Source organism: Thunnus thynnus, chromosome 11, assembly GCF_963924715.1.
Source record: "Thunnus thynnus chromosome 11, fThuThy2.1, whole genome shotgun sequence".
NCBI classification, from domain to species: Eukaryota; Metazoa; Chordata; class Actinopteri; order Scombriformes; family Scombridae; genus Thunnus; species Thunnus thynnus.
Genome location: NC_089527.1, coordinates 20,576,399 through 20,601,911, shown reverse-complemented (window position 1 = coordinate 20,601,911; position 25,513 = coordinate 20,576,399). Strand labels below are relative to the sequence as shown.

The following is a 25,513-nucleotide window of genomic DNA, read 5'->3' as shown; positions in this document are numbered from 1 at the left end:
CAGTACAATACATTTCAGGCTGCCTGGAGCAGTTGTAGCAGGCTATGTCATGCGCACATACTGCCGTGTGTACGGTAACCAAAGGAATGTGTCACACCAGTGTAGAGCCGTAATGATGTCAACTTGTTATTTACTTTCCAAATCTGAATGACTGAGCAAGGCGAAAGGAGAATTAATCAACCGCTGTGTGACCGGGCAGGCGAAAAATAGTGGAGTGTGGGGGAGGGGAAGTGGCTCAGAGGCCGGATAGGCAACATGCTCGACTGTATCTCAGCTCAGTGCTTACACTAAAACAAAAACATCAAAGTCATATTACACTTTAGCACGGTTTTACGAGAGCGTGCTAATTGTACAAACCAAATGCGTATTTCTGCTAAAGTTTAAGCCACGTTAGCTTCGTTTTAAGTACCCGTTTAAGTTAGCTGTATCAAACATACAGTAGCTGGTGTGTGGAAACGACTCACAGCCGTTGTAACCAGACGTAGGACGACAACACACTTTAATCTCTTTATGTAAGCGCTCGTAGTGGAGATAGCTAGTAGTACGTCACCCGGCCAATTAGGTCGATGAGATATACCGGATATGAAACGACTGGTAGTAACGGTTAGCCGTGTTTTCAATATTCAGGTTTAAGGTCAGTTAGTCCCCCCCCCCCTTACTCTCTCTCTCTCTCTCTCCTCTATTCTCTGTCTACATCTCTCTCCCGCTGCCGATCAGCGCCTGCTGCTGTCTCTTTACGTTGCTGTTCTCAGTGAACGGTGAAACTCCAGAGTAGCCTGCAGCCCCAGCCACAGAAACTCGGGTTTATTCCAACTTTACCGCCACTTGTGTGTGTGTTTATATATATGTGTGTGTGTGTTTGTGTGTCTGGGCGACTACGCTTTGTTAGCGCCCCAAATTAGCCGACAGTGAGTCATACACCAGCGGTCGGAAGTTGAAGTATGACGATAAGCGAAATGGGAGGAAAGTCGTTGCTAGCTTGAACTGAAGTTGGAGGGTTCTCCTTGTGGAAGAGGAAGAGGTGGCGGCGGACACCACGAGTTCACTCTCACAATAAAAGGTAAGCCGGTAAAAGAAAGTCGAGTGGCGTGGTTTTAAGCTGCACTGCATTCAATGCTGCGTCTTGTTTATGTGTGGGTTTTATGCGAAGAGGATAATGACTTTCTGAAATTGGTGATTATGGCGTTGATTAGGAGATTTGCCGGCACACATACTAGTCACCCATTGACTCCACACGTGTGTGTTGAAATTCCTACTTCTGTCTTTTAATTTCCCCCCTTTTTTCTGTGTTAGTTATGCAAACATCTCACTTTTCTGGCACTGGTTAGTTGTGGTGAGTTGTTTCCACTCATGTTAAAATCTTGGTAGCTCTGTTTTAATACTTCGCAAAATCAAATAAGTTTCAGAGGTTGAAGGTTGTCCCATTTTGGTGAATTACTAGGATATCTACTTTGTCCTAAATAGCGCAATGCTGAACCTTCACCACGTTAAGTTGCACCAGTGCAGTTTCAGTCATTTTATTCAAGCTGAAATATGAGTGATACATATTTATCTTGCACATGAGTGGGGGAGGGGAAGGACAGTCAACTGTACTATACACTGCAACCAGTTTTCAAGGCACAGTTTATGTTACTGTATAACTACAATGTTAAGTTGTTTCCTGACTCTGTGTCAGATGTTACTGTATTAAAAGCACAGCAGATTTACCAAATTATCAAAAGAAACCCTGTTAAATATGAAGCCATGGTGATTCCACATGTTCACAGGACACTTTATAAAGCAGACTACTTCTTTAAATAGACTGAGGAATATTGTGTGACCCATAAAATTCTCCTTATTTTCTAGTGAGTAGCCCTGGCTGTTATGTGTAGTTCAGGGAGTAATGGGATACAGCATGTACAGACACGGTTAAGATATCTCACATGGCTTCTGAACATCAAAGTGTTCATTATCTCTGTTCACGAGAGGGATTCCAGTGTATAACAGCAGAAACATACCGCTGTTTGAATGCTGTGTTAACCTGATTCTAATTCAATGGCCTGAATATTTAATGCCAAAGAGATGCCCCCATTTTCTTCTTGACCTAGTGGGGTTGTTCACAATATCAGTCAGTGTTTTTAAGCTACTGAAATCAGATGGAGGCAGGGGTGAAGTTACACTGGGAGGAACCTTTTTTGTGGGAAGGTGTTGACTGGATTTAATGTGACATTTTGGATGCTGCTACTGCCTTTTTTGGGTTTTTTTTAAATTGTAAGATATTAGTTATAAGGTAGATAACTCCGAATAGTCCTAACCATTCACAACCAATGGTTGTGTTCATTATATATGAAGAAAGAATATGGGATGGGCAATATTTCAATATTATTATTCAGTCAGTATCTTTCCCTCGATTTATAGTATATCGTAGCCAGATATGATTACGTAATAAGGCTATCACTTTTTTTTGTTTTTTTACCAATAATTCAATAATGATGTAATGGGTGACAAAACATTTTTTTTACACAACCTAATCCCTTAAATTTGTGTTTTTAACAATTACAACTCAGAAACACATGAGGTAGGACGTTTTATACTAAATAAACTACAAATAAAACTAAACTTCTTGCTTTATTGGCTGATATGTACGCCGATACGATACACATGCAATGAGCTAATATTGGCCAATATGTAAGCCTGGTCGAGTTATCTTATTATCGCTAACATTTAAATTGTTTATTGTACAAATTACATTGCTCCGTTCAATAATATGCCTCAGTTGAGAAAACTAATGGGTGACTGACAGATTTGTTGTCTTGATAATGTTACCGTAAGACAGTTGCGTTTTACAAAGTCTGCAAACAGCTTCACCACACTGCATTTTGCACTAAGCAACAGAACAGTAATAGGGTAGAGTTCATTTTACGCACTTCCACTGCTAGGGTGCAAAGAATGGCTTGTTGGGCTTATACACTGTAAATTTTGGGTGTGAAAGTTCATTCATGATCATGAAATATGTGGGCGGAATGGAACTTCTAATTTTGAATAAAAAGTGACAGCACTATTATATAATGTTAGGGTTTTAAAAAATTTCCTTTGTATGAATGAATGACTCCAAGCAAACTGTAGTCAACAAAGGTCAACTTGTTTTGCATGTTTGAATGTAAATGTACTGTGAAACAGTGCGTTTCACTGTGTGTGTTGATAAGTGAACACCACTTTGACCATGTGGTTTTTGCATGTTTTCCATATTACAATATATAGACTATTTGAATCACAAAAAATATTCTTGTTAATATTGTGATACTGATTTCAACCATATCGCCCTGCTCTACCAGTTTGTTGACCAGTTTTGTCACCAGAGTTGAGGATTTGCCTTGAACCCTAAAGGCAGTCATTGCAAGAACAGGTTTAGTGCCACCTATTAAAAGAACAATAGGGGTTTTATTATGTCCTAATTGCATGCTTCGGATTACTTTACCTTTTCCAGTAATTGATCTCTAAATATGTTAGCGTCATTGTCAAAAGTTATCAATACCTCTCTTTGGTGGTCTCATTTTTACAAAGTGAGTAGCTTTAAGTTTCCTCAATGCTTCATGAAATTTGAGTAAGTTAACATTTTGTACTTGGTGGCTTTTATTGTCTTTTTTTTAATTTGGTGTTTCATTAGATGGACACAGAACCTTTGTACTGAGTCATTGGCGGGCATTAATGAATAATGTTGTTGGCCCACAGGTTATTGTCTGTCTACATCTTGTTCAGTGACATTTGAGATTAAACCTATTGTCTTTGGTTTCAATGCTGTTTGCGGTTTTAGGTCTGGAATAAGCTGATTTCCTACAATACGTGAAGGATCGTAATTCATTCATCTGATGGCCTGTAGTCAGTCCTCATTTGGCTCTAAATTGATTTTAGATAAGTCACTATTAACAAAACTACTGTTCATTCAGAGAGGCACAGAAGAGACAACAGCAAATCCATGGTACACAGTGTTTGACTGTGTGTTCAAAACAGAAATGTATCCCATGCTCATAAGTAGGGCAAGGGAGTCCCTGAGAAAGCCCATGGCAGCCTTCTGCTGCTGTAAAGCTCTGTATCGGGCTGTCCAAATATTTCTGTAGCAGTATTTATTTATGATAGGCCATGGGGGGAGGTGAGCCATTCTATCCCTCCAAAAGGGACATGCAGTGTGCATGGGCTACCAGCCAACTGGCAGACCGGAGGTTACACTGAAATAACATCCATACAAGTACTGGCTAGTTCAAGGCTATAGTTATTTATTTGCTCTTACTTTGGATTTAGGGCGGCTCTGTTTATCGTTGTGTGAACTTGTGTCTGTTGTGCCAGGACTCTGTCCTTTTGTAAATGAAAACTAGAGGGAGGAAGCCATTTGCCTTTAAGGGTGTGTTCAACCTCCAACTGTATCAGTGTCTACCATCCAATCACTTTCTATTTCTATTGTGTCTGAACCCAACATAACCAATGATTCAGTTTCCTTGTTTTAAGACTACATTTATTTTTAATAGAGCATGTTCACTTTTTAGTGCACACCTGTCTGTGTGAGGTTATGCTCGGTCAATAGTCACAAGCATTTTTTCCAGGGTCTGTCATTTTTAACTAGTTTTTCAGAAGGAAAGTGTTTGGAGCTACTGTTACTGGTGGATGGCTGTTCAGGAAGTTGTGCAAGCACATGCATGCCAGAGTCTGAAACCTGTCTACTAAAGGGAATATGGCTTTTCTATTAGTTCATCTTTCACCCCCTCCTGATTCAGCCACGTAAACTTATCTTGTCACTTTGCTTCATGAGTTGTGTAGCAGTGAAGATAGTAGCGAAAATGTAAATGTGAAAAAAGTATGTTCTCACAAAGAGAACGCCATTTAAAAATATTAATATTATAAGAAAAACACGTTTCAGATTCAGTACAACTAAACTCATGAGTTCAGGGATCAACATCTTTTGTCTACTATGGCTTGTACATTGTTGTTTTTACGAAGATGTCTTTGCCTAATCACGTTGGGACAAAATTCTCATGCCAATATAAGATCAATTCTTAATAAAATTGTGAGATATTAAATATCTCAGAGCATACATCTGTTGAAAACACAAAAACAAAAGTCTGACTGAATACGACAAACATTAATGGCTATATTGTAATATATTTACTGAGATAATAATTATTGCAACATTTCTTATATACACTTTATGTTTGGGTCGTTTGATATGATGATCTTTTCAGACATTAAATCTGTAATATTGTGGCTGATACAGTGCCCTTAGACCTTTGAACTGTCAGGTGTTATTGCTCGTTTTTAATTTCCTTCATTTATAGGCTTATGGCATAGTCACTATTATAGTCACCCAGACACACACATAGTTATGGTATTCAGAAATACCACGATTTTTGCATGTGAGTTGTACTAGCCATTTTCCAGGGGACTTTTTATGGAGAAAAAATCTGCTCTGTGAAAGTACATGCTGTGTTTGCTTCTCAACACTTCCGGTTTACACACAGGCATGGATGTAGCAGTAAAAAGATCAACTTGGTTAGTTTTACTGGGGAAAAGGTCATAAATTTGATGATAATGACCCAAGATCTCCAGTTCTGTTATTTCAAAGTTGATGAGAAACGGCCATCCATGTAAAGGGTAGGTTCTGCTGATTTTTAGTGTGTGTATGACATCTGTGCGTTCTGGTTTGACAGTTACATTTTTAAGATTAAGAGGTATGAATTCTACATCTGACAATTTCTGCAACTTTCTGAAGCTGACATTCACACCTAGTCCCTCAGCAATTGGTTAGCTGTGTGGAGGTGATAAAGTTGGCAGGGTTTGAACGTCTCCCCTCAGCTCTTTATTTCATTGTTTACTAGTGATGTTGCTAGGTATGCTTCCTGTGTCTCTGACGCATTAAAACTCACAATCGACGTGTCCAGGGGACACTATTTTTTCCCCTGATAATGCAACATCGTGAACAATAAATCCATGTTGAAATCATAGAAATAAATAAAAGAAACCCAGCTGAGAAAAAGAAAAAAAATCTACCTGTCACCATTTTCTTACTGCCTATGCGTCTTGTTGATGATCTTGAAGATGATTGAGACTATTTACACTACTCACTACACTGAAAACCTTTCAACATCACTGCTTTACCCAATTAAACGCGATGAATGCCTTGTAGGAGAGACTGTCTGAAAATGTGCTCCATTATCCCCATATTTTAAAGTATATAAAAATACTCTTCTTTGAACAATAATTTGTCTTATATTGTTCAATCACCTGGTTAGAAAGTTTTAAAATGACATCTACACCTTCTCCCTCATTGAAAAATCCAGAATCTCTGAATATATAAATATTGTTAATTTCTTACTCAAGATATTTCTTACTTCACTGAAGAGTCCGTTCTCAGTGTACGTTCCTTATGGCTTCATTCAGACATGACAGGACATTTATGGAAAGAACCACTAATGCTTGTGTGATATTTGGCACCTTATGTGTGAGAGGGAGCAGAGAGAACAACAGTGGTGAGTTAAAAATGTTATGATCATGAGGAGGAAGACTGTTTTATTCTCTCACAGGCTACATCACTGATGGATTTTAAAACCTATTATGCTAGTGCGCTCCGGTAGCCTTGTGGTTAAGATGCATGCTATATAACTGCAACGTACATGGTTTGATTCCAGCAGTGGACCTTTGTTGCGTGTCGTTTCCCATCTCTCTCTCTCGTTTCGTTTCCTGTCATCTCTCTACTGTTACTATATTGAAAGGCATGAAATTCCCCCAAAATATCTTAAAAACACTCAACTTATTTAGCTTTTGAAGCCTTAATCAATTCAATCAAGTAAAACTTGACCTTTTATTAGAGAGTGAATTCTGCTGCCTGTTTTATAAAGTTTGTCATGTGCAAACATTGAGTCACAGGATGTCAAGTTGGGACTCTCCTTTAATTCCTGTTAGCTCACATGCTCTATATAAAGTTTTGTTGTTTTTTTGTATTTTTTGTTGGATATTCATTTATTCAGTCATGTGGTTAGAGTATAAGGAATGAGTGATCATCATCTGATTATAGTGTGTGTGGTCTTTACATTAATCTGATCACATTCAATTCACTTGAGGCAATTTATCAAATTTCGTGCAGCTCCGTCTGGAGCCACAAAAGCCTTTTATACAACTTTTTTGCCCATATGCAGTAGTGCTCCCCAAGATCCCCAAGATCTGTGAACAGGCTCTTCACCGGTGTTCACCTTTACCGCATTGAGCGTCATGGTGGAAGTCTTCATTGGTTAAATCCAATCCAACCCGTTCCTATGTGACCCCAAGCACAGTCTAGACCTGGTCCAAAATGTGATCGACTCTATCAGTCAACAAGCTTCTGCTATAACAGTGCATAATAATGCTCTAAAAACAAATGTGAAGTCATAGACAGTTGTTTCAAAAATAATTTGTTTACATGCGTCAAAGAATCATTTATAGAAACATTTGAAAGTCCTATTTTCATCTCCTGCACCAATAATAACTCATTGTGTAGCCAAGCTGGGTGATTGAGAGATAAAAGATATAAGCTGTTTCAAACCAATTAAATATATGTGAAATTAATTACAAAAGATAATTGTCATATAATACCATTTATCTTTTACACAGGCTACTGATTTCTGAAAATAATTTCTCCCAAGGCAGATATGACGTACCACGTGGTCAGAGCTGATAGAGAAAATGCACTGATCCATTTGTGTGTCAGACGTATTGACACACAGAACCAAGACCCGTGGCAGTAAAACGAGACCCTACCTGACCTGATTAGACTCAATGTAATTTGGACTCCGTATGACTCAGGTCCCGGGTCATGTCTCGGGTTCCTCGGAACTGAGTGGAGTCATGAGGACCTCTACATCATTGCATGTTACTGAACTGACCTCTCTCCAGCACTCGTACACGCAAGTTAGTAAAGTTCTTTTGATGGATTTGCAGTTATTAGTTTTACGACTGACATACAGAGTTCAGTCTAACTTCTGAACCGTGAATTGTGGCTTTGAGCACACTGCTCCGAAAACAGAACGGCCATCTGTGAAATGCCAATGAAAGTTTCATGTTTGCGTCTGCATAGTTTGTAATTTCCTACTCTTTGTAGTTTTGAAACTTGTCAACTTCATACCACAGTCTCACGCCAGCAGTGGTGAACATGAACGTGTACCAAGTGTACATGCATCTTATCCAATACCCAGGTACTATAACAGCAGGTCTATCAGTCTGCACCTGCACTGTTTAGTTATGTATAATTACACCAAGAGTTAGGTAATCATTTCTTAATATAATGTACTGCGTGTGTAGTTCTTACCAGTGCGGTGTGACATATTACAAGGTCAGCTTTTTAATTACAAAGAATCATCTCTGAAATTGCAGATTAATATAAAATACGTTCACTCTCCTGTCTCCTTATTTACAAGAAGACTTCCCAAACTTTTATTCCATGTGTACAGTCACAGACACTATGAAGGGAAATCTTTTTGTCTGCAGTATCGTATTGTAAATGCTATGTAAAGAAAGTCGAGAGACGGCTCAGAATGAAGATCAGTATTTCACTTTTCTGCCTTGTTTGTTTGACCCTGAAGTCAGATGGAAGGAAAGCTCAAGGAGCAAGGGGGTTGTTTAGGGTGGCATGAGCAGCTGTTGACAGAGAGGCAAGATCCTCCGGTCACCATAGCAACACTTGTATTGCCCACACTGGTGTGTCGCTGTGTTTAGAGCTTATTTGTGCAATCCTCATCTTGCTGAAAAAAGAACTGCCTGGCTGAGGCTTTTATGTTGACAATTACAATCTCAAGGGCACTTACATCTTTCTTGCTATTGAATGAATGTAGACGTACACTACGCACATTTCCTCTACCAAATAAAAATGACTAAAATCATTAAATGCTTAGTTGTCTTTTCTCTCACAGTGAAACTGCACTTACGATAAACTAAGACATACACTATATTCCCATAAAGATGTAATAGTTTCACTTCCTTTCAGTGGTGGAGAAATTGGTAACATCTAAAATATGTCAACACAGCCAGTACACTCCGTCGTCTTCATTACTCAGTCTGTTATTTTTGATGAAATGTACAGATTAGTCACTTTCTATTTCCAATGCAATACACAGGAACTTGTGGCTCTCTATCATATCATGCAGCATAAAGGTACAAAGTATGTAAGGCCTGTCACATTGTCCCGCACTGGCCTAGATTTGAAGCACCAGTTTCTGTTTTACTATTCATGAAGGAATGTGTTCAGTTCTTCATTTGGTGTCCTTGATGGGTTAATATGGAGCAATAAACTATCATGCACAATTTGTTTTTATCTATACATGCAGTGATATGGTGAGATTGCTGAATGAAAGGTTGTAATTTATTGTCCTTGACCAAAGTAACAAAGGACATGCAGCATGTCTCAGGCTGCTTTTCCCGCTTTGCTCTCTAAAGAGACGACGGGAGATCTTATACTGTATGTGTGCTGTGCTGAGCTTTAGAAGAGCTTTCTGTGTCCCACAATCTCTTCCACACAAAGTATATTCTTGCCACCCACCCCCACACAGTCATATACACATGCAGGCCCTGCGGCGACTGGTTCCTTGTGTGCTTACATTTGCACAGAAACCAGGTTATTCGAAGAAACCAGATTAAGGCAGGAAATCAGGCAAAGTGTTGACATGCCCCGCAATAACCTGTTGACTGTCAAATCTGTCTTTATACGTAGCTGGTCAGTAATCGCATTTATTCCTTACCCCATGATGTATTTTTAACCATGGCTGGCATATTAAAGAATTAATGGTACATACAAGAAGACCTCATGCTAAAATGACATATGTAACCATTCCAAAATCAACTCATAAATTTACCACATTGATAATTAATGTGTGTTTAAGTTTAGGCAACTAAAATGACCTGGCTACCTGATGTCTGGACCAAAAAGAGTTTTTAAAAAAGAAATTCACAAAAATCTGCGTTTGTTTGGGCATGTTGCTCATTTTAGTTTTAAAGCTTATAAGTCGTCACAACACTGCATAGTTATTAATAATGCTGTAGTGAGGTAGGGGTTATGTAAAATGTCTCATATGAACATATTTAGTTTCAGTTGTAGTCTTGACTTTTGATGGAGGGATACACGTTACATAAGTTGTTTTGTCCCTGTGATGACAATATCTATATCATTTTACTCCTCATTTTCCTTACTTGTTATTCATACACTCTACTCAGAAATTGCTGTAGGTGTCCTTTTATGTATGTAACTTGTCCACGTCAATAGGAAAAACAGCCGAGTTCTCTCCTTTGAACCATGTTAGGCTGCTGATATCCTTGGGTTTCTACAGAGAATATCAAATGACACCAATAGGCAAGTGGGAGTTTTCATTTTTATTTGACACTAATGGGTTCAGCGTGTGGGTGAATCTTAGGTCCTGATGCTCCTGATTAGAAGCCATCATGATGAATCCTTTCAGTGATCCTCACTGTTTGTCACTGTCCATACAGTTATTTATTGAAAAAGAATAATACACTCCAAACACTGCTGCATGCTTGCAGCATCGGTGCCTGTAGTAGCACTAAATACCTTCACTAATGTGTTACCTTGATGACCTTTCTCATTGTTGCTGCTGAAAGAACCAGTGGGTTTGGGCCACTGGTTCCAGTGGTGGCCATCAGTCTGTAGGTTTCCAGCTGATCAGCTCAGCAGGTGATTCCAGTCTTACCCACTATTGAAAGGAGTGTTAATCAGTGGGTAAAGGTAAAACCTGCAGACTCTCATGGCACACGGTTGGCCACCCCTGATAAACATTATCCCCTTTTACACAAGACGTGAATGTTGCGCTGTTCTGTATAAAAGGTACAAACATGGAATGGGTGTGCAGAGTTGTTCCACTAAGAAGTCGGCAGCAACTTTGAAAATCTTTTAGGTAACACTAAGCTACACTTTCTGTACTCCCAACACAACAAACTCCTCCTGGCATTCCTCTCTCCAACTCTGTCATGGCTGAATATTAAGCTGATTTCAAAAACAACTCAACTCTTACAAGACTTCAGAATGAGACTTGAGCGAGATTGGTTGGACACAATTTAAAAAAAAAAAAAAAAAAAAAAGACCGGATCAAGCGAAAGGTAAAGAAAAAAAAGTTATTGCTTTGTAGGGATCCTTTCCATAATGTTGTCAGACACTTGCAATAACAATTGGAGCCTGTCAGTGGCAAAAACAAGCACTTTTAAGTGGACGCACATTTTACGTTGCGCAATCGCCCCGTCAGATTACATTGCAGACGGCTTTGCGGCTGCCAGCTGCAGCGCTCTCACTCAATACTGGACCAATTTCAAAAATTGTTGTCACTTAGACACAAAAGATGGGAAAATGGTGTCCAGGTTGAAAAATACTGATGTTTCTGGTAAGTGTTGCCACTTGCTACCATAACAAGCGTGGGACAAGTGTTTCCCCCTAGAGAGACTGAAGGCTACCATCCCCCCTCCCCCAGTTTGCCGACCTACATTGGCTGTCGCTAAGTGATTCAGAGGCAAAGAATAGACCTTTTTCTTAGCCGGAAGTTTGACACGTCAGTGTAAGAAAAACACAGGTGCATTCAATAACATTAATGACGGCTGAATCCCATTTCCTTTTTCCAAATTCATGACCCTGATGGTTCATCAGTATGGCTTCCTTGAACACTTGGAACTGAGACATTGTTAATGTTATCAGTTCCACCTGTGCTTTTCATGCTATGATAAGTCAACATGTCTGCTGTGAAAAAAAAAAAAAAGGTCTATACTGTATAATGGTTGTGATTACCTGTGTGGGGATCATTATTTATCACCCTGCTCCCATTCCACCATCCCTCTCTCTCTCTCTCTCTCTCTCTCTCTCTCTCTCTCTCTCTCTCTGTCTCTCTCGCTCGCTCGCTCCCCCTCCCCCTCAAGACTGCAGCCCTACCAGAAGCTTCAAAGGCGGGTTTTACTCAGCAGAGCAGTTCAAGAGAAAATGGCTGCTGTTTCCAGGTCTTGTTTGCACATCTGTCAGGAGGTGACTGTTCAGGAGAAAATGGGGTCCCTGGTATGCTGGTTTTCAACATCATTCTTTTCAAAAACCTGCATGTGCAGGAGATGGCTAGTTATGTAGTTCTCACTGCTCCATTATTTTTGCATTCAAATGTTTTTTTTGTCGGAAAAGTGTTGTATTTGATTTCATTGATGGATGGATGATTTAACATGACAAGCCCTATTTAGAGTGCTGTTCAAACAGTTAGTTGCAGTGGCAAATTTGTTTTAATCAGGGCATCTGAAAGCTGACAAATACAGTTTTAAAAGTCAAGCTCACTTTAAAATGATTGCATTTTGCTGATCCAATCAATTAATGTTATTTCTAATCTATTTAAAGACCTGACGAGCATACTCTCTGTTCCCTCTTAAAATCATGTTTACATATTGCTATGGACATATTATCTTATTTTCTTGCCTCATACATCATTCCCTTTCATTTAAACTCCAAACAATATCAAAACTGAATTTGCATATTGACAAAGTGTTGTATGAACGAATCATTTCAGTCCTTATCACTTAATACATTTGAACAGTTTTAATTAATGTGCATGCTCAAAATGCCCTCATTAGCACTGAAGTTCGTCTGTGATGACAGTTAACATGCAAACTCCGGAAGATGAGAGTAGCCTGTCAGGTTCTACCGAGAACTCACACCGTGACCTTTGTTTTACACACTGAACTCTTAGTAACTGATAGCTGTTCTCCATGGTTATAACCCTGCTCAAACTACTTGTAGTGAGCCAGCTCTGTTCTTTACCATATAAGTTCAAATATGTATCTTTTGTACTTATAATTCTCAGTGTCTCACTGGCAACAATTATAATAGTTTTCTAATTAGAATGGAGTTCGCTTAGTAACTTTTAACGCGTGTCACAACCTGTAGGACGGCATCTTGTATTCTTCACATCTCCAACAGCAAGTCCTGAGCTGCAAGCAGCAGCATGCCCAGCCTAAAGCAGCACAGATGATCCATGCATCCATCAACCCACGGGTTCTGGTTCGGAAATGACCAAACTGTCACCCTGGGCTGATAACGTTGGCTGGTGCTGCTATGAAGCACGTCAGTACTTCTGCCGACTCATTGATGTTGTCGGAGCTGCATTGGAACATATCCAAGTCGATGTCACTCAGCACGCCCTGCAGCGTAGCCTCTGATAGGGGACTATACAAGGTCAGCGTTTGAGCACAGGAGGCGTTTCAGTTTTTCAGTTATCTGACTCACTTGCATCTGATGGAACAATTGCGGTTCAACTTTGATACAGCTATCTAGACAGGCAGAGCAACGGCTTTTGTTTCACTCATGTTTTACGTGAGTAACCGCGACCAAGGTGTCTTTTTATACACACGTAACCACAGTGTTTGCTTTGGGCTTAGGACATACATTTGTAAAAGTGAGTGAGGAGCAGTAACATGACCAACGTAGACAGAATTTAACCTATTAAATACATGAGGCACATGAGACGGAAGGCTAAAAACTGCAACAGAAACGTGTCTGATGTAGACAGAGTGTAACCGTATGAAGGTTTTTATTAGTCTTCAGCTTTGACCACTGCTTTAGTCCACAATGCACTTAGTTGCAAGTATGGGAACTGGTGGGGTACTTTTACACTGTCAAGTAATTGCAGCAAGAGTGCAGTAAACATCTTAAAGTTAACCCTAATTAGCCTGATGAGCAAAGCAGGGGGTTCTCATCATTGCCCCATTAGGGTTTCCATTTGTCTGTTCCATCTATTGTCTTTGTCATCTGTTTGCATTTGAAAATGTGAACGCCATTATAGCTGTATATTGGTTGTACTCTTAAAAAGGTTTTTATGTGAAGAGACAGCGCGTGTATTGATAAATTGCGTGTGACATGCCTTTTAAATAATTGTTACTCAGTTGTAATACAATGTAATTCAGGCAGGAAATTAGAACATCAAGCTACAGGAAACTAAGTCAAGAATTAATTGTGAAATACATGCTAGTTGTGTCAGAGGTCTTGCCATCAGCTCTTAGAAATGCTCCAAGAACTGTTAATTGCTCTTATGTAGTTTTTGTACTTGCGTTTTTTAATTTTCATTTTTTTGGTCTCGGTGCTTCGTCACCACAAGGATAAAAAGGTCCATATATGAAGGACTACTTGTTCCTGGGCTTTCTTGGCCATTAACAGGTCATTAGTCTAATCCGCTATCTGAGAGAACGACAACTTAAAGTGCAAGGACTATTAAAGAAGAAACCTGTTCATTTGGAAAGATTTTCAACTTTAAAATGCAGTGTGAATTTCACTCAGAACTGGATAGAAAACACACTGGACTGGTAAATGTTACTGTTACAGTTGTAACATCATTCTCTGCCTCGTATACATGCACAGTGACCATAAAGACCATGTTTTACCACTGATGGGTTTGAATCGATTTGGTGCATGTAACCCATAGACTGGTTTCATTCTTCAGATGTATTGATGCTCCTTCCGCATAAAACACTTTTAATTCGGTTTCTTGCTGCTCTCTAGTATCTCCAGGTTGTGTTGTTGACGGCTCATCTGGCTGAAACATACAGTTAATGGCTGTGGGATTTCTCTCCTTTTTTACAATGTGTGAAATGATTCATATTGCCATAGCAACCAAATCCACAGAGGAAACTGCATCCAAATTATATGTATACCTACACCTAGTTGCCAGTTAATTGGGAAAACCAAGTTACGCCAGGCTAAAACTAATAGTCTGTTTAAATTGTATTGCATTATACTGATCAATGAGGGTAGATTTAATATTGGCAACATCTTTCAGCATAACATGATTCTAAATTAAGTTTCCTGTACCTTTTTTTTTTTTTTTCAGCTACATCACAACATTACCACAACAACACTCAGGGAAATGTGTTTTTATGTCATAGGATGAATATTATCTACAGTATACATCTCCTACCTCTTCATGGTACATCTGTGTTGTATAAACAGTTTTTGTAGCAGCTGCCTTTACAAGCAAGTGTTGTTTTTTTTCCCCCTCTTTGTGTGTTTCTTTTTTCAGAGGGATCATATCTTCAGCCTTTGACTCCACTTATCACTTCAGAATGGATAAACCTTAGAGCTATTGCAGAGGTTAGCGTTTCGTCTTGTTTTCCTGGAAGGCACGTTGTTTTGTCAAAGGAGGTCTGGATGCCCAGGGAGTAGTGTAATGGATGGTGGCATCATGGGCCCATCTGATAGAAGGATTATTGCTGCTGCCCTTTCCCAGTGGGACCTGAGCCCCTCCAGGCTGCCTGTTAATTATGTTTCCAGTTGTTTGGTATGTAGTTGTAGCGGCCTTGGGAACAGTGCCCCCCCTTGCTTTGATGTGGCTAGCCCCTCTAAGTCCCATATATAAGCTAATTAGCTAAAGTGAACTGTGGCAGTGGTTAAATCAGGGCACAATAGCTAAGGTAGACAAGCTCAGTGTTTTGTTGTCTGTTTTGTTGATGTATACAATAATGAAAACATACAGATGAATCCAGTATGTGTAGTAATATTACTGTGAGATTTTGCTCTGCTTTTTGCAGTTGTTGCAGGTTTTTTTTCACTCCAGTGGTAACTTAATAGCACCTAATAGCACCTATTCTAAAAATGACAATAATCTTCACATTGTGGCAGCACCAGTTGCAGAAGTTGTTCTAATTCCAGTCCTTAGCATGTGTGCTGTGGTACAATAAAGGTCGACTCCATCTGAAAGAATATACCAAGGTGAAAGAGTGAATAATTCATGTTGAGTAACATGTTCAACCCCTCTGGCTGTATGCCCACTGGTAATTGGGACAACACTATTCTCTGTCTATTTTGCTCAATCTCTTGTTGCTATGCTACCAAGGGCAACTTGAGTGGGCCTGGGCAGTGTTTGGAGTGAAAGTTGGACAACCATACAGTCTTCATACCTGACACCATCCCCAGTTTTTTATTTCTCCTTGTGCTCTCAGCAAAATGTTTGTCCCTTTATTTCCCCATTGGAAAGTAGGAAGTAGTTACATATGTCATGATGACTCATTCTCAGGCTGCAGTTTGTTTCTCTTATTAAGCATTTTTCCTTTCCATTTTTCTCACTTGAACCTTTTTATAGACCATTCTATTTCTTATTGTATGTGTCGTACATTTGTGTATGTTTACATTGTGTTTGTGTTTTGGGGGGTTTATAAGCAATGTTCTTCCACCTCCATTTACCCTACTGTGCTAAAGCATATGATTGAGTCATTGGGAAATTATGAGCTCTACAGTATTCTTGCAGTGTTCATCAGCCTGAGGACAAAAACTAAACTACCTTTTTTTTTTCTTCAGCTCCCTTCAGTTTTGAGACTATCTTAATTGAAATGTTAACATAAAGTCTTTTAAACACCTCTATTTGTTGAAAATTACTCAGAAGGGAAGGTGAGGTTTGCTGCTATGAATAATCGGCCTCTTGCTTTCTTCTGTAAATCACCAGATGGGGAGTAGATAGGCATTTAATATCCTTACTGCTTTATCAGGGCTTCTTCCATCTATATGGTCAGCTGGGTCACTAATGGGAAGCACCATTCAGTTCTCTGTTAAAGCCAAATAGATGTAGACATTCCCATTAGAGAGGAAGAAAGTCTGGAAATACCTGCCTTCAGTACTAGACATGGACTCACATGTAAAGTGACCCTGCCACTCACATAGTTAAAGGAAAGATTAATGCAGCAGTGGGTAAGACAAGAGGGAGCATGTACTGACAGGCTACAAGTCAGGGCTGTCCTGTGTTTGTGTTTGATTAAAGTATGTCAGCACGTGACTGCATCACTAGGCAAAGATAGAGACAGATTTGTGCTGTCTGCAGACGTTGTGCCTATTTATTAATCTTACTTCCCATTTTTTGGATATATCTTTAGGAGTGAGCCCAGCCTTCCAACAGACCTCCTCTGTTTCTTTGGGCTAAAATGAGTATTACCAGTGACGAAGTGAACTTCTTGGTCTACAGATACCTCCAAGAATCAGGTTTGTCTCACAAAGATCTGCTTTACACACTGATGCTGTTTTATACTTAAAATAAATGATTTTTACTCGGGATTGATAAATGAATTGCAGATATTTTGAGTTTGTTTTAGTATTACAGGGTTTGGTTTTGCTAACCATCCACATCTAATTTGACCATGTCTAGAAAATGCAATTATCATGCATAGACCGTTTCAAAAGACACAGCACATAATATGCTTACATTTTTGTGTTATGTATGGTCAAACATTGCATGCTCATGCTGTGTTTTTTTGTTTATTACTCTTTATTGAGCCTGCCTGTGAAGCAATCTGGCAGAATACAATCTATTAGTAACCCTAAAAGGTCAACATTGACATTGGCATGCTGTATTGTACTCTTTAAGATGTGATAACCGTGTTTTTGTATACAGTTACCGTTAGCGTTGTTTGGATCAGACAAGACATGTCTTTGAATATGTTTGCTGTGTTTGTGCACATCTTTTGCTTGGCAATGTCCCATTAATGAATATGAATGGTGTTTTGTTTTCAGGTTTCTCCCACTCAGCATTCACCTTTGGCATCGAGAGCCACATCAGCCAGTCTAACATCAATGGAACATTAGTGCCCCCTGCAGCCCTCATCTCCATCCTGCAGAAAGGGCTTCAGTATGTGGAGGCAGAAATCAGCATCAATGAGGTGAGGGCAGGGACCTGCTGTTACTGACTCCCACAGATGTTTTCTACTGCTTAATGAGACAAAGACAGACTTTGATCTCTATGACAACACACTAAGTTCTTTGGAAATGCTTTTTAATATTTACAGTCATCTTTATAGTAGAAGAAACATTGAAGAATGTTTGTAGAAGGATGCTATTTAGGAAACACTCTTCGTCTCTATGATTGATGAATGGGAAACATGACTCTAGACAAGTTGTTAATTAAAAATAACATCTCCTCATTATGTGCTGGTAATTGCTGTTGCCCTGACAGGACGGTACAGTCTTCGACGGTCGGCCAATTGAGTCGCTGTCACTCATCGACGCAGTGATGCCAGATGTGGTGCAGACACGGCAGCAGGCCTTCCGCGACAGATTAGCCCAGCAGCAGGCCACTTGTGCCACGGTAGCTTCGACCTCTGGAAATCAGTCCAATGCACCAAAGAATGGAGAAGCCACTGTCAACGGGGAGGAGAATGGCACTCACAACATGAGTAAGTTGAATCTCCAAAATGTGGATATCCCCATTATCTCACAGTAGGACCTGACATATTTTTTGTAAAATAATTATGTGATCAGATAGTAATCAAGACGGGTAACAAGATAATACGAACTCCTGTTGTTAAGATTATATTCCAGCTGAGTACAAAAAAAGTCTCTTCCAAGTTTCAGCATACTCATCAAAATAGTGTAATATCTATACTGTAAAACAGGGGAATAAATTGAAAGACATGGAAGACAGGAGTTGCTCTCCTTGTGCTGTGTTTTGTCTTTGTCTTAAGGAAGCAGGCTGCATTACATCTACCAAACCATCACAGTTTTTCTACTTCAGATGAGATGTTAAAATTATAAACACGGAGAAACAAAAACAGCCAAATGATCGTCACACAATGTGCAATCATGAGCAGCTTTTTAGCTTCCTCTCTGTTGTCGATCAGGTGGATCACTAGAAAAGGGGAATTGGAGTGGCTGATTGTGTGCCAGCACATCACTTAGGAATTGAATTTAAAGGTGTGGATGGCAGCCGGAAGGGTTAGGTGTGAGTAAGGTTTCACAGTCTGAGGATACTGGAAGGCTTTGAAATTGTAGAAACACATTAAGCTTTTCCATATTTTCAAGGCTAAATCCTTTATTGTGACTGGTTTCTCATTATAATGTGATAAGTATATGCGCTCCAAGTGGGTCAATATTTTCAGACAGAGATGGATAAAAATAACACTGGCATTTACCAGCAAACACACATTATTGATTTTCTTTGACGATATCTTCCTGTTTTTAAAGCTTCACTTCATTTGTGTAACAATACATACTCATTAGAGGTACATTTATCATCAGTATGTTTGTACTACTCCAAAGCTCGCTTGGCAAGTGTAGGTATAGGTGTGTTGCATGTGTGTTTAGTGCATATATATATGTATGTGTGTCTGCTTGTATCTGACCATCTGTGTGTGAACACCCACTCTCAGATAACCACTGTGAGCCCATGGAGATGGATGTGGATGTGGAGATACCAGCCAGTAAAGCCACAGTGCTCCGAGGCCACGAGTCTGAAGTGTTCATCTGTGCCTGGAACTCTGTCAGCGATCTGCTGGCCTCAGGGTGAGTCTCTGTCGGTGCTGAAACAGATCTTAATTCATGCTGGGTGAGTCATGCTGTAATGTATGCACGCTTTGGCTTTAACTTTGTAAGACAGATTTCATAAGAACCATCGCTGACAGCTTATATTCCAACAATCTTTTGACCCCCCTCCCCCGCCCCGCCCCCCCCAATCTCCTCTCTTGCTACATTGGTATTCTGATCAGCTCGGGGGACTCCACCGCCAGGATCTGGAACCTCAACGAGAAAAATAACTCCAACTCCACCCAGCTGGTGCTGCGCCATTGTATCCGAGAAGGTGGCCAGGATGTCCCCAGCAACAAAGATGTCACCTCACTAGACTGGAATGTAAGTGCCAAATCAACCATCCACATCTATGCTCTTCTACTTTAACCATGTGATAAACAGACTGTGCAGCTGAGGACAGTTAAGTAACAATTTTATCTTTTCATCCAACAGAGCGAGGGGACGCTCCTGGCAACAGGCTCATATGATGGATATGCCAGGATATGGACAAAAGATGGTACGTCCTCCATTGTTGTAGCACAGCGTTGTGTCCTCTGTCATTAGTTTTATGCCTTTGTTATTGTGAATGATGCAACCTTTTGATAATTTTTTGAAGGATCTTTTCTAAAAGAAATGGATATGGCTCTTATCCATTAGGAAATCTGGCAAGCACCTTGGGGCAGCACAAAGGGCCCATATTTGCACTCAAGTGGAACAAGAAGGGGAACTCTATTCTCAGTGCTGGCGTAGATAAGGTACTTCATGAGAGCTCAAGCATGGATTTGTGACTTTTAATAATAACATCTTTACCTTTTTTCCTTTGACAGTAATAGGGCTCGAAATTAACTTTGATCACCAGCCAACATATCAATCTGTAACACATCATTTTTCTGGTTTCCATCCATAAACTACAATGCAAACTGCACCGCTATTAGTAAGTTTATTTACAGTATAAACTCAAGGGGGAGACACACACACACAGAACTCTGATTATTCATCTTTTACCTTACATTTTATATTTCATTTTCACCTAAGACATCATAGCATTATTGTAACATGTTACCAAACTTCATGAATTATCTAAGTGAAACAAAATGGAATCCACATAATGCATTTCTTAACTTTTTGTACAATAGAGACAGTAGTTGCAGTAGTTATTTTGTGTATTTTTGTTGTCTTTTGATAATACAACAATGTATTCTCAATATGTCCACAAAAATCCAAATCGAACCCACACACACCAGATTGGCAAGTGACTCCAATCTATAATATGAGATGTTCCGTATAATGATTTGCGCAGAAATGTTGCACACTCGTTTTGAGATGCTCCATTTTATTTTCCAGACTACAATCATTTGGGATGCACACACAGGAGAGGCCAAGCAGCAGTTCCCTTTTCACTCAGGTAAATTGAGTTCACTATGTATACAGAACAATGACAGCGTACCATTGTGGATAACAAATCCAAATGCAAAATGTTTCCTGCTCAGTTGTGGCTGTATTGTGCACTGTGCACCCAACCCGTAATGAAATTTGGACCTGTGCATTCAAAAATCCCACAGCTCCAGCACTGGATGTCGACTGGCAGAACAACACCACCTTTGCCTCCTGCAGCACAGACATGTGCATCCATGTATGTCGCCTCGGCAGCGACCGGCCCCTCAAGACCTTTCAGGGCCACACGGTGAGCAGCTTTTTCCATTTTTGCTCTTCTGACCACATCTCATACCATACTGTCTTACTCCCTGGATACTAACAGTTGTTTTGTTTTGCAGAATGAAGTTAATGCCATTAAGTGGGATCCATCAGGTATGCTGCTTGCCTCCTGCTCAGATGACATGACCTTAAAGGTAAGACTTGTCTCCAGCCTCAGATGTTATAAAGACAGCCAACCTGAGTGGTGATTTGTATTAAGTTCTGTCGCTGCCACTTTCTTACACAGATTTGGAGTATGAAGCAGGAGTCCTGTGTCCACGACCTCCAGGCTCATAGTAAAGAGATCTACACTATCAAATGGAGTCCCACAGGCCCCGGCACGAACAACCCCAACTCCAACATCATGCTGGCCAGGTGAGAAATCACTCACGCATAGCTTGAAGCATTCACTATCATAGAGACCAACCACCAACGTTGATCAGTTTTGAGAGTAAAGTTGAGGTTTGTGTTCTCAGCATAAACTCTGTATGTACATGTGTTACTGTGGTGAATGAGTCTATATGTGTGTATGGGAAGAGGTCACTTGTCGTAGTCTGACAATCAGTAGATACAAAGTTCCCATTGCTAGTAATTGTCAGTGGCCCACAGCCTTACACCCTGACCCAGATGTGCAAGCATGTGTAAATGTTCTAGTTCAAATACCACAGGAATTTACAGCCCACACTGTCAACCCAGCATACGTGCCCATTATTCACATTGGAAATAAAACTGCGATTATCAGCACAGCTGGGAGGGAACATCATAATCTTAAGTAAATGCCACCGTTGAGCAGTAAGTGAGCAATACATATTGGATTTAGTTCACTTTTGCTCTTTCCATAATATCCCCTTGAGTTCGCTTTCATTTATTGCCAAGGACACCCGAAGGAGCTTAGCCCTGCCAATTTATACTTTGGCGATGAAGATGTATGAAGTGAAATCAACCTCTCTTTTTTTACCATCATCTGTTTTTAGCAGTGTCTCAGTTTTACGGTCATAGATGCCCACAGTTTGTCACTTTTTTTGAAAAAGATCACGCAATTTTTTTTTTTTTTTTTTTTTTTGCACGTCAATTGTGACCTTTTGTGTTTTTGTTTTTTTCCCCTTAAAGAAGCACTGATTAAAGATGATGTTTTTCATTGATGTTTGACACCTTGACATTATGAAATTGCCATTCTGATACAAACAAAAAACACAAACGATGATAACAACCTGTAGCTTCCAAATAGGTGTTGTTTCCTTTGTTTCTGATTGTGAACTTTTGGGCTTCAGTCACCACATCTAAAAAAGCTGCCAGCATTCCCCACCATAACTAGAAATTATGAAATCACTATTTTATGCTATTTTGAAAGCATCTTGTTAGTGCTTTTGGTCATTTTTATGACTCTGACAAAGACTTTCCTAAAATTATTGTTTTTTTTATGTTACAAAATCTATTGGAAACGAAGATTAGAAATCTGTAGTGCTGCTCTCATGTCTGCTTTGTGTATTCTTTGTCTTCTCCTCACCCACAGTGCGTCTTTTGACTCGACTGTGCGACTATGGGATGTTGAACGGGGGGTTTGTATTCACACGCTGACAAAGCACCAGGAACCTGTCTACAGTGTGGCCTTCAGCCCAGACGGCAAGCACCTGGCTAGTGGCTCGTTCGATAAGTGTGTCCACATTTGGAACACCACGGTGAGTATCTCTGCAAAACAGCAGACGGGGAAAAAGCTTTTGTGGTTCCTTAAACCTAATGGAAATCTTGACATTCATTTGTTTGTGCTGTTTCAGACTGGAGCCTTGGTGCACAGCTACAGGGGTACCGGTGGTATTTTCGAGGTGTGCTGGAACAGCACCGGGGATAAAGTCGGTGCCAGTGCGTCAGACGGCTCGGTAAGCCTTTTGCCATTGTGATGACTGACTGGTTATTCCTGATTAAGTATTTACACGTGCAGCAAGTAAAACTGGCTGAGAGATCTCATGACTGGTACTTTGAGAACAGCAAGTAAAATACAGACATGTTGCTTGAAATGTATTATTAATACTACTTAATCCTTTACCTTCTAGGTATGTGTTCTTGATCTCCGAAAATAGCCACCATGACTTTGATGAATCCTGGAATGTGCAGTAGATTGCCTTCTTCTGACATCAGCTAACACACTCTTTGCTCAAGAGGGGCTGTAAGGTGGAGCGAAACAAAACCCTCAAAGGATTAAAACCAGATGACTAGAAGAAGAAGAAGAAGAAGAAGAAGTACTTTATTGATCCCCGTGGGGAAATTGATCCTCTGCATTTGACCCATCCTATACACACACACTAGGAGCAGTGGGCAGCCGCAGTGCAGCGCCCGGGGACCAACTCCAGTCTTTTGCCAGTGCCTTTGTCAGGGGCACTGACAGGAGTAGCTTCTGAGGAGCCAACACCAACTGAAATCAGTGCACCTTACAGTTTGTTGATGTGTGTTTTTTATGATGCGCCTGTTTGAGACATAATGGAAGCCGGTAAGAGATCCCCAAGACTGGACTAAATCCAACTCCCTCGGTGCATCCGTGTTTTACAAGGTTTCTAATGAGGAAGTGCTGCGATCCCTCCGGGCCACTGGTCCAGCTGTTATCGGGTTGTAAGGATGGAAACACAAAGATGAGTTTTATAAAGAGAAAAGTGTTACTGAGACACGCATGTTTGGCTGTGAAAGGCAACAAATTCTGAAAGAAAGGGTTGTGGTTTTACAATCCCTCTGAGCAAATGTTACTTAATGTCCAAATGAACTAACTGGACACATGATTGAAAGTAACATCAATACTGAAGCACTGGTATTGTCTGTTGACAGAGTGCTGAACCTCTCCTCAGCGGAGAATAGTTTGTTTCAAGAGTACTTCTTACTTTTTTGTGTCTATTTTCCACAGATGGACTCTTGAAAGTCAAAATTGAATGTGCCGCTACAAGGCAGTCCTTAGCTCACATTTAACATCAGGTCAACAAAAGGAAATCCTGCCAAGAAATAGTCCTAACCTCCTAAAATGACCTGCTCAATTCACTCAAGATTAGAAAATGTCATTTTGTGGACAAGATGTGAAAAGTGTGGTTTACAAAGAGAATTTTCTCCCTTTTTGGATGTAAATTTAAAGAATGTAAAGATATGTAAATTAGATTAATACACAGACTTATATACTGTGTATATATGTTTATATACAGTACACTTTATTGCCGTCATGTAGGGGCTCATTAATGGCTAGAGCTGTCACATCTTTGCTGATAATCCATGACGAGACCTCTTTTTAAATGAAGTGCATGTCTCATCAGCGTCTTTTTTAATACAGTCTTTCTCAACTCGGCCAATCATATCTAATACATCAAGTTGTTTTTTTTTTTTCCAGTAAGTCACAAATGACATTGAGACGGATGTGTTAAGCAGGTTTACTGTCCTCCATTGATCACTGAAAGCCATGGAAGAAATGTGCGCCTCATTACCTGCATTCAGGGAATTATCTGGTCAACAACCCGGGAGGGAGCAGTCGTCAGTCTCCTGCTCGGTTTGCTGCTTTAAGTTCATGTTGTATGTGGAACGGGACATCACAGACTCAACAAAACCATGCCTGTGAGAGAGTATCATGCAGACCCGAGTGGGGGAGGGAAACAACTAGTTTATTTAGCATTACCATGGTTTCTCTGTGGCACTTTCCCTCTGATCAATCTACTGAAAATTCAGAGCCCATCTAATGCTACCAGCTGATCGGATTTGAAAAGCCTGTGTTGTGGGCTGAGTTTCAACAGTGTGCAGTATGTCTGTCTGTTTCTGCTTACTGGGATCTAATGTAAAAGAAAGTTATCTTCAGACTAACATGTCACCACTTTGATTTGCCTTTTTTGGTTGGACCACAGCGGGCCAGCCCTATAAACGTGAAAGTCTGTGACTGACTGATTGACTGAGTGATGAAGTTACACCATTGGTCGACTGAGTGATGAAGTTAACTTCATCAGTCGCCTCGGCCGAGTGTCGCCACTTCCTGTATCCGTCGTCTCAAATGAAAAGCCCTCTAGTGTTTCTGACATGGTCCAGCCATACACTAGGCTTTGACCTAGTCTTGTTTTTCTGGACTTTCCCTTTCAGTCAATTTCTTCTAGAGCAATGCGAAGTGCACTTTTTTGTCATGATGGGTTCGGCAAATGTTAAGATTTTGCTGAAAGTGAAGGGCCAATGTTTTATTTTTGTCTTTTTTTTTTTTTTTAAATGTCACAATTGGATGTTAATGGGTGGTTCATCATTTTCTGACTTTTTCAGAGCCATTATTGTCTGTGTCAGACTGAGAATTGGGCTGTGGGTTGGTGGCCATTCTTGGCGTGCTAAGGAGCTCAGTAGGGAATAAGTGCTGTGACAGCTACTATCTCTCGCACCCTGGTCCAGGGTGTGGTCACCTGTTTCCAATACAAAATGTTCAAGTCATTCAGTGTCTCAAATAAATCACTCTATTTTGATATCAGAAAACATGGAGCCCGTGTTTTGAATTGTTTTTGCACTACTTTGAAGTGACTAAAAAGGTAACAGTGATTAATT

General features: G+C 40.1%; 1 protein-coding gene across 1 annotated transcript; it reads left to right on the top strand.

The window, feature by feature from the left end:
• The first annotated feature begins 215 nt into the window (after nt 1-215).
• On the top strand, nt 216-25,470 carry tbl1x (transducin beta like 1 X-linked). Its single transcript, XM_067603707.1, has 15 exons — nt 216-1,060; nt 16,879-16,984; nt 17,513-17,658; nt 17,952-18,171; nt 19,144-19,276; nt 19,480-19,621; nt 19,733-19,796; nt 19,937-20,034; nt 20,624-20,684; nt 20,842-20,963; nt 21,055-21,129; nt 21,222-21,349; nt 22,488-22,653; nt 22,750-22,851; nt 23,026-25,470. The coding sequence occupies exons 2-15, from the start codon at nt 16,927-16,929 to the stop codon at nt 23,050-23,052; spliced, it is 1,542 nt and encodes a 513-aa protein (XP_067459808.1). The 5' UTR covers nt 216-1,060; nt 16,879-16,926; the 3' UTR covers nt 23,053-25,470.
• The last annotated feature ends 43 nt before the right edge of the window (nt 25,471-25,513 follow it).